Here is a 10,412-nt window from a genome sequence, read left to right as displayed (position 1 = left end):
CCCTCTTAGGCCCTATTCCCGTAACCTCACATATTTACCCTGACATTAAGGGGCAATTTAGCATGGCCAATTAACCGGCACATCTTTGGACTGTGGGAGGAAACCAGAGCAGCCAGAGAAACCCACGTGGGAGAACATGCAACCTCCACACAAACAGTGACGCGAGGCTGGAATTGAACCCAGGTCCCTGGCGCTGTGAGACAGGAGTGCTTGCCACTGTGCTGCCCAGCCCTTGGACATCTTTGTTACACAACCAGAAAGAATGCTTTCTATGGTGCATCTGTAAAAGTTGGTGAGAGCTGTAGCTGACACGCCAAATTTCCTTAGTCTTCTGAGAAAGTAGAGGCGTTGGCGGGCTTTCTTAACTGTAGTGTCGGCATGGGGGGACTAACTAGGACAAGTTGTTGGTGATTTGGACACCTAAAAACTTGAGGCTTTCCATCCTTTCTGCACTGCGGGGATTCTATGACTCAAAACCATTCCTTGCTTGCTCCAAAAAGAAAACCAAACTCAAAATCTAATTCCATGGTCCCCAGTAGAAACAAAGGGAGATCCAAGCTGCCAAACTCTTCAGTCAGTCTAATTTAGTGAATGGGGGGGCGTGGCTGCGTGGCTGAGCTCGGCTTGCGATTGGCGCTTGTTGCCTTTGTGACGTCACGAGGGGGGTTCCCCCGAGGCGCGCGCCGGACGCGAGTAACCAATTCAAGAAAATTGGCAACAACTGAAAGTAGCAATTCCAGGCTGAAGGTGTCAAATCTTCCCCGGCGCGGTGGTTCCCCCCACCTTCCCTGTCGCTGACAAGCCAAGCCTAACTTTCTGAAACAACTGCCGCCCCATGGCGAGGAGTGAGCTGGACGTACTCCCCCCCAAGCGGCAAGACAAGCTGGACTTCTTCCTCAAGAGACACTTGGAGGAGAGCGTCTTCAACAAGATCCGAATGTACGAGGCATGCATCGTGGTGTCGGAGAGGAAGCAGAAGAAAGCCTTCGAGTATGTCGTCCTCACGGACGAGTGCATCTACTTGACGCAGAACCCACCCAAGACCATCCAGGAGGCGGTCCACCTCAATGATGTCGTTGCAATTGAGCTGGTGAGGCTGTCACTTTTCGTGTCCCTCTTTTTTAAAAAAAAGAGGCGACCGTTCTTGTTGCAATTTCCAAACTTTGCTGTGATTTTTCCTTTTTCACTGGAGGGAGGGGATTGAGATTTGCAATCGACTGTCAGCAAATCGCAGGACTTTCCACTCCACGAATATTCTGTAGATGAATGTGGTTCCCCGGGGGCTGTGATGTGGGAAGTGTGTACTTATGAACATCAGGGTTCCAGCGGTCGATCGGTTCTCCCATTGCTTTTGTGTGAATAATGGTGACATTCTGCCGACACAAAAGTTAGTAACTTGCAATGAGAGATTGAAAGACGGGGTGGGGCGGGGAGTGGGGTGGACCCAGAGTATTCTTCCAAGGTTTGAAACAAAAATAGGCGTTCAAAGCCACCACACATCATGACACCAATTTTTCAACCTGAAGTTTCATCTTGTCTATTTGCACAGATGATTAGAACTAATTACAAGTGATTACACGAGCTGCATCTCTCGCACTTTACACAATAACAGAATGTTCTGAAATTCAGAAAATAAAGGAAATACTCAGCAGATCAGGCAGCATCTGTGATTTGATTTTGATTTATTACTGTCACATGTATTAACATACAGTGAAAAGTATTGTTTCTTAGTACTTTACAGACAAAACATACCGTACCTAAAGAAGGAAACGAGAGAGAGTGCAGATTGTGGTGTTACAGTCATAGCTAGGGTGTAGAGAAAGATCAACTTAGTGCGAGGCAGGTCCATTCAAAAGCCTGATGACAGCAGCAGGGAAGAAGCTGTTCTTGAGTTGGTTGGTACGTGACCTCAGACTTTTGTATCTTTTTCCCAACGAAAGAAGGTGGAAGAGAGAATGTCCGGGGTGCGTGGGGTCCCTAATTATGCTGGCTGCTTTTGCGAGGCAGCGGGAGATGTAGACAGAGTCAATGGATGGGAGGCTGGTTTGCCTGATGAAGAAAGACTGAGTTAGGGAAAGGTCTTGAATCACTGACTGCTCTTTCTCTTCAGGGAGAACTGTATTTCCAACTCTTTCCATTATATGTGACTATCTTCCAATGCTGCATCAAATCTTGATGTGAATAGAACTTACCTGACGAAGGAGCAGAGCTCCGAAAGCTAGTGGCTTTTGCTACCAAACAAACCTGTTGGACTTTAACCTGGTGTTGTGAGACTTCTTCCTGCATCAAATCTTAACAGAATAGAGGAGGCCATTCATTTCATTGTATGTGTGCTGCCTTGCCTAACTAACTCCAACAGTGAAGCCAGTTATGTCTTTTTCGAGGATGTTGGCTACAAGGAGAGGTTAAATAAAGTAGGATTGTTTTCACTGGAAAGACAGTGGCTAAGGGGAGACCTGATGGAGGTCTACAAAGTTATGAGGGGCACAGACAGGGTGGATAGTCAGAGGCTTTTTCCAAAAGTGGAAGTGTCAATCACAAGGGTGCACAGGTTCAAGATGAGAGGGGGAAAGTTTGAGAGATGTGCAGGGGGAAGTTTTTCACACAGAGTGATGGGTGCCTGGAATGTGCTGCCAGAGGAGGTGGTGGGAGCAGGCATATTAGCAACATTTTAAGAAGCTTCTGTTAACACAGAATAGAATCCCTACAGTGCAGAAACAGGCCATTTGGCCCATCGAGTCTGCACTGAAAGCAATTCCACCTTGGCCCTAATCCCTCTTATTTACCCTGACACGAAGGGGCAGTTTAGCATGGCCAGTCCACCTAACCCACATATCTTTAGACTGTGGGAGGAAACCGGAGCACCCGAAGGAAACCCATGCAGACATGGGGAGAATGTGCAAACTCCATTTAGATAGTGACCCGATGCTGGTGAAAGAAGGAAATGTTAGCCTTGTTCTTGTGAACAAAACCCCTTTCAATGCCGCCGTTACTTGTTTCTGGTGATTATCCACAAAACTGAGAGATACTTGTGTTGTAGGATTGAAGCAAGTCTGTCAGCCAGACAGGGTAGCAGTGGCAAGTGGCTCACTGACAGCTGGCTAGACTTTCTGACCAAATAGCAGATTTAGTGCTTTGATTTATTTTCTGGAGCTAATGTGCAAGTTACCAGATTCTTGTTACCAAACTCAACACATTTCCCAACCTCAGAGTGACTCAAAGTGTTTTGAAGTGTTGTAATGTACACCCACAAATAGCTGTAAGATAATGACCAGACACTGCTGTTGGGATGTTAATTGAGAAATCGATATTGACCAGGGCACCGAGGATAACTCTTGCTCTGTGATGCTGTGGGATTATTTAGAACTTCAGAGGGCAAATAGGGGACTCGGTCTAATGTCTCAACAGAAATGTGGCATCTCTGACAGTGATGGGAACCTGCAGTTGAATTTCCTGATGTTTGTGTGTCCCTGCATGAGGTGCCTCCATATCAGGAGTTTGAAGTATAAACTCCCCAGGGCAGCACGGTGGCACAGTGGTTAGCACTGCTGCCTCACAGCGCCAGGGACCTGCGTTCGATTCCTGGTTTGGGTCACTGTCTGTGTGGAGTCTGCACATTCTCCCCCTGTCTGCGTGTGTTTCCTCTGAATGCTCCAGTTTCCTCCCACAGTCCGAAAGATGTGCTGGTTAGGACGCATTGCCAATGCTAAATTCTCCCCCAGTGTTTGCAAGCAGGCGCTGGAGTATGATGACTGGGGAATTTTCACAGTAACTTCATTGCAATGTTAATGTAAGCCTACTTGTGACACTAATAAAAAAACATGTCCCCTCTCTGACCCTAAAAAAACTAATAAATAACTTAAACAACCAATGGCCTCTGCCTCTGAAAAATACATCAAGAGGGAGGGGGATGCCGGAGTGTGGCGATGAGAGGATTTTCACAGTAACTTCATTGCAGTGTTAATGTAAGCCTACTTGTGACATTAATAAATAAACTTTAAAAAATTTTATTGCCATGAGTTTATCCTTCTGATGAATTGCACATTGGGCAGCCAGAGTTAGAACGAAACTGAGTGTTTCCAGAGTCATAGAAGTTTACAGCGAGGAAAGAGGCCCTTCGGCCCAACTTGTCCATGCGCTTTTTTTTTAAACTTCTAAGCTAATCCCAATTGCCAGCATTTGGCCCATGTCCATCTATACCCATCTTACTCATGTAACTGTCTAAATACTTTTTAAAAGACAAAATTGTACCCCCTTCTACCACTACCTCTGGCAGCTTGTTCCAGACACTCTCCACTTTCAGTGTGAAAGAATTGCCCCTCTGGACACTTTTGCATCTCCTCCCTCTCACCTTAAACCTCTAGTTTTAGACTTCCCCTATCTTTGGGAAAAGATATTGATTATCAAGCTGATCTGTGCCCCTCGTTGTTTTATAGACCTCTCTAAGATCACCCCTCAGCCTCCTACACTCCAGAGAAAAAAGTCCCAGTCTATCCAGCCTCTCCTTATAACTCATTCCATCAAGTCCTGGTACCGTCCTGGTAAATCTTTTCTGCACTTTTTCTAGTTTAGTAATATCCTTTCTATAATAGAGTGACCAGAACTGTACACTGTATTCCAAGTGTGGCCTTACCAATGTCTTGTAGAACTTTAATAAGACATCCCAACTCCTGTATTCGGTGTTCTGACCGATGAAACCAAGCATGCCGAATACCTTCTTCACCACTCTGTCCACCTGTGACTCTGTCCACTTGTGACTCAGAATATCCTCTGCTCTTGTTTCAGATTCCAGCATCTGCAGAGTTCTGCTTATTTTAGTTTTATTCTAGTTGTTTCTTTAAATGATACGATTCATCAGATCAACAGTGTACAAGGTGACAAATGTCTGAATCCACACAGGGATTATGGATCCATTAAAGAACTGTTAGAGTACCTATTGCTTTTAATTATCAAACCGTTTGCAATCATAATACTATTGTGCAAACTTTAATGAAGAAATAGTGGAAACAAATTTCCGTAGTGTGGTCCTTTAAGAGGTGGGGGAGAGAGGGCCCTTTCCTGAGGATCACCCCCTAGAACTGAGATGAGGAGAAATTGTCTACACTTCCCACTGCCTCCCAAAAGCAGCCAGCATAATCAAGGACCCCACACACCCCTGACATTCTCTTTTCCACCTTCTTCCATTGGGAAAAAGATACAAAAGTCTGAGGTCACGTACCAACCAACTCAAGACCAGCTTCTTCCCTGCTGCTGTCAGACTTTTGAATAGACTTGCCTTGCATTAAGTTGATCTTTCTCCTCGCCTTAGCTATAGCTGTAACACTACATCCTGCGCTCTCTCCTTTCCTTCTCTATGACTGGTATGCTCTGTCTGTATAGTGTGCAAGAAACAATATTTTGTCACATGCATTGGGATACAGTGAAATAATAAATCAAATCAAAGTTTCTTCAGCTTGAGGTGAATCTTTGGAATTCATTGCCACAGGAGGCTGTGGAGGCCAGGTCACTGAGTATATTTAAGACAGAGATATAGATAGATTCTTGATTGGTAAGAGGAGCAAGGGTTGTGGGGAAAAGGCGGGAGAATGGGGTCGAGAAATTTATCAGCCATGATTGAATGGCAGGGCAGACTTGATGGACCGAATGGCCTAATTCTGCTCCTATAGTATATGTGGTCTTATTTAGCCTAAATTTATTGTGAAAGTTATTCCTTATTTGGCAATAAAGCTTTTTATTATTTAAAGCCATATCCAGTCACCCTCGATCTATTACACAAATGTTCTGCCTCTTGTGTTTTATTTTAAGAGTTGAGGAACTCTGAAAGTTTTTTTTTGAGCCAGGAGCCAGAGAGTGCTTTCACTGACTTGTCCGCTTTGAATAATTGATACCCCCGATCTGCGTGTTTACAGTTACTGTGAGAGGCAATAAAATTTTAATGCACAACTTGAAGGTCCCCGAGAAACCGAAATTACACCAAAAGTGCGGGGGGAAGAGAGATTGTGACTGACCCCACCCCACATCCCCCCCCAACCACCACCCTATCCCCACAACCACCACCCCCACCCCCACCAGCCACCAGCGGAATCGTGGAATCTCTACGGTGCAGAGAGAGGCCATTCGGCCCAGCAAATCTGCACTGGCAACGATCCCACCCAAGCGTTATCCCCGTGACCCCACATATTGTGATGACTTCAGCCAGGCTAATGAGGTTGGCTTGCTAGAGTATGACCTAGTCCTCATAGAACGCTGACAGAATCGTGGCAAGACAGAGTGGAGGGAAATGGCCAGCATGAAACAAACAGCCCGCAAGTCCACCGGGGGCTATCAAAGTGGCTCGCAAGAGTGCCCTGGCAACTGGCGACATGAAGAAGCCTCATGTCTACCGCCCCAGCACCGTAGCCCTGCAGGAGATCCGTCGCTACGAGAAGTCCACTGAGCTGTTGATTCGCAATCTGCCTTTCGAGCGCCTGGTGCGGGAGATTGCCCAGGATTTCAAGACTGGCTTACGCTTCCAGAGCTCAGCCCTGCAAGAGGCCAGTGAGGCTTGCTTGGTGGGGCTCTTCGAGGGCACCAACCTGAGTGCCATTCACGTCAAGCGGGTCACCATCACGCTGAAGGACGTTCGCCTGGCCTGGCGCATCCGTGGGGAATGCGCCTGAATCTGGTGTTAGTTGCATAGAAATACCTGATGAGATCTGATTGATGGTTAAATCAGGGAGCCTCCTGCTCCCTATTTAAAGCAGGTGTGTCAGACTCCCAGCCTGCTTTCAGCAGGGAGCAACTGGAGAGCCGACTGTGTACAAATGTGTGGTGTAAATAAAGTAACTTTGTGACGGGACTTTCGCCTTTGTGGAATTATTACACATATTTACCCTGCTAATCTCCTTGACATGAAAGGACAATTTAGCCAGTAGCCAATATACCTAACCGCACGTCCTACGGACTGTAGGAGGAAACTGGAGCACCTGGAGGAAACCCACACAGACACGGGGAGAATGTGTAGACTCCGCATAAACAGTCACCCAAGACCGGAATCGAACTTGGGTCCCTGGTGCTCTAAAGCAGCAGTGCTAACTGCTGTGTCGCCCCAATTTTCCAGTCCCGCCCCAAGTCAGTGGCCATTTGCATTATTTGCCAGCCCCGCTACCGGAGAACCTACTTCTGAGGGGGAAGGGGGCTTTGGCGGGACTGGAAGATCTCGCTGGCAGGAAAGGCTGGAAAATTTAGTCTTGTGTTTATTTTGCCTCTTTCCCGACCTCGTGACAACTCAAAAGTCTTCACAGCCAATGCAGTGCATGTCTTCTGTGAAGTTCAGTCACCGTTGTGATGTGGGAAACATTGCGGTCAATTTGTACACAGCAAGCTCCCACAAACAGCAACGTGATAATGACCAGATAACCTGTCTTTATCGATGTTGATTGGGGGATAAATATTGGCAAGGGCACTGAAAACTGCCTGCCCCATTTTTGGAATCCAGCCATGGGATTTTCCACACCCACCCGAGAGGGCAAACAGGGTCTCAGCTTAACCTCTCTTCCGAAAGGTGGGATCTCCCAGTGATGCTGCAATCCTGCAGTATTGCATTGGAGCATTAGCCTAGATCTTTGTGCTCAAATCTTTGGCAGGCGACTAGAATCTGCAGTCTTCTGCTCTGAAACAGGAGTGCCACACGGCTGAGCTAGAAGCCAGGATATACTGACACGGGAACGGGTGCAGAGGAGATTCACTAGGTTGGTTCCGGAGTTGAAAGGATTGGCCTATGTAGAGGGACTGAGTAGACTGGGGCTATACTCGTTGGAATTCAGAAGAATAGGGGCATAGGCAAGATAAAGGGAATAGACAAGATAGAAGCAGGGAGGTTGTTTCCATTAGCAGGTGAAACAAGAACTAGGGGTATGGCCTCAAAATAGCAGGGGGGCAGATCTAGGACTGAGTTGAGAGGAACTTTTTCACCCAAAGATTGTGAATCTGTGGAATTCCCTGCCCAGTGAAGCAGTTGAGGCTACCTTGTTGAATGTTTTTAAGGCAAGGACAGATACATTTTTGAACAGTGAAGGATGAGCAGGCGGGTAAGTGGAGCTGAAAAGATCAGCCATGATCTTATTGAATGGCGGAGCAGGCTCGAGGGGCCAGATGGCCGACTCCTGCTCCCGGTTCTTATGTTCAGGGTGTAAACATGAGTAGGGCTTGGGCTGGAGCTGAGGTCAGGAAGATACCGTCACAGGTTGCTTGCGCTTGTAGTTCATTTCAATAGAATATGAAATGCAGTGAGAAGACCTGTTGCTGAGTGTCTCTGGAAGCCTCTGTTTACATACAAAAAAGCATTTCTTAAATGCACTTCCAGAGTGAAATAACCAGCAAATGGTTAGCAGTCCTCAGCCTGGTTACGTATTTCAATTGAAATTCACCGGATACGAGTGCCTCCTTTTGTGAATCTAGTGCGGTAGAAAGTAGGAGCTGAGTGTTCCGGGCGCTGTTTCTGGGCATCCATTCTATTCCAACCTTAATTTATTCCCATTTGCGCATAATTACTTCTTTTTTGTTAGGTATCACTGATCTATGATATGTTAATCAGTAAAGAAAAGGTGGATTACTCAGTAACGTAAGTGCGGTTGTATCCATTTCCTCACCTTTTTGTTCCCAGATATTTTAAGCCTTAGCGATTATTTCCGACATTTCGAAGAATAAAAGAAGTTAGCAATGTTGAATCTTACTTTGGATTATTTTGCCTTTTACAATCGCCATGATGGCAGCAATTAAACAAACAATCTCAAAACCACTCAGCTTCTTTTAATAAAGATATTAGAGAATTGGTGCAGCGCAGAAAAGACCATTTGGCCCAGCTTCACTCTCTACAAATGAACAGTCTATTTAGTGCCATGCTCCCACCTTCTTTCTCCCACTATTCCTACACATTCTTCCTCTTCAGTTAACAGCCTAATTCCTTTCCGGACACAACATAACAAATAGGAGCAGGATTAGGCCACCAGGCCCTTTTTTTGAGCCCCCCCCACCACCCACCACCCCCCACAACCCCCACATCTTCATCTGTCACAGTTTACCCTCTGATTTCGGCTTCTCTGCCACTTGGCCATTCGCACCTTCTATTCTCTCTACGGGCTGCCATTAGCAGCCTTTCCCCCTTGTTTTTGTAGCTGTTACTCATCTTTTATTCCCTCACCCTGCAGTATAAATATCTCCCACTTTCTGTGCCTTTTAGCGTTGACAAAGGGTCACCTGGACTCGAAAGGTCAGCTCTTTTCTTTCCTTACAGATGCTGCCAGACCCGCTGAGATTTTCCAGCGTTTTCTCTTTTGGTCTCAGATTCCAGCATCTGCAGTAATTTTGTTTTTAGGCCTTTGAGCCTGTCCCACCATCCAGTACAATCCTGGCAGAGCAATGCCGGCCTCAGCTCCCTTTTCTGGGCCATTTCCCAGAGCCCTCTATTCTTCGATCAGTCAGATATCTATCCACCTCCACTTTAAATCTTTCTAATGATCTGTTAGGGCAGAGAATTCCAGAGATTCACCACCCTCTGCAAGAAGAAATTTCTACACACCTCAATTTTAAATAACTGGCCCTCTATTGTGTAGCGATGCCACCTTGTACGAGACTCTCCCACTCGTGAAAACACTTCACCATCTACCCTGTCAAATCCCCTCAGCATCTGATATATTTGAGCTCACCCCTCATTCTTCTAAACTCTAAGGAATACAGACCTGGACTATTTAGTCTCTCATGATAGGACAGTCCTCTCATCCCAGGAGTTAGCCTGCTGAATCTCCTTTGGGTTGCCTCCAATGTTACTCGGTAAGGGGACCAAAACTGTACGCAGTTTTCCCAGTGAGGTCTCACCTACACCCTGTAGAATTGCAACAAACCCTCCCTATTTTTAAACTCCAATCCCTTTGCAATAAAGGTCAAAATGCCATTTGTCTACTTCCCTACTTGTTGGACCTGCTTGTTAGCTTTTAGTGAATCATGCACTAGAACACCTAGATCCCTCTGTACTTCACTCACCTGTAGTCTCTCTCCATTTAGATAATAATCTGACTTTTGATTCCTCCTACTGAAGTGCTTGACTCATACTGGTTTGACAATGTCTCAGTTGAACCTGCTTCCTCTATACACTCAGGCAGTGTGTTCCTCTCCTTTAACCACTCGCTGCACGGAATGTTTTTTTTCTCGTATAGCTTTTGCTTCTTTTGCAAGTTATTTTAAATCTGTGCCCCCTCGTTCTTGGTCCTCTTACGAGCAGGAACAATTTCTCCTTAGCCAATCTGTCCAGCCCTCTCATGATTTTCAATATCTCCATCAAATCTCTTTGTTGCTTTCTTTTCTCCAGTTCCAACTTCTCCACTCTATCCACATAACTGAAGTTCTTTTTCAGAAGGCATTTGACAAAGTACCTC

The 10,412-nt window shown here is 46.1% G+C and overlaps 1 protein-coding gene across 1 annotated transcript in view; it reads left to right on the top strand.

The window, feature by feature from the left end:
* The first annotated feature begins 806 nt into the window (after window positions 1–806).
* The window catches only part of c6h12orf56 (chromosome 6 C12orf56 homolog), a 57,381-nt gene continuing 47,775 nt past the window's right edge, over window positions 807–10,412 (top strand). The window contains exon 1 of the mRNA XM_080191752.1: window positions 807–1,090. Within this exon, the coding sequence (XP_080047878.1) occupies window positions 836–1,090 (255 nt within the window). The 5' untranslated portion in view covers window positions 807–835. The remainder of the gene's footprint in view (window positions 1,091–10,412) is intronic.

This window comes from Carcharhinus amblyrhynchos, chromosome 6, assembly GCF_965287045.1.
Source record: "Carcharhinus amblyrhynchos chromosome 6, sCarAmb.v2.hapA, whole genome shotgun sequence".
NCBI classification, from domain to species: Eukaryota; Metazoa; Chordata; class Chondrichthyes; order Carcharhiniformes; family Carcharhinidae; genus Carcharhinus; species Carcharhinus amblyrhynchos.
Note: the sequence above shows the minus strand (reverse complement) of the source record. Positions and strands in the feature narration are given on the sequence as shown.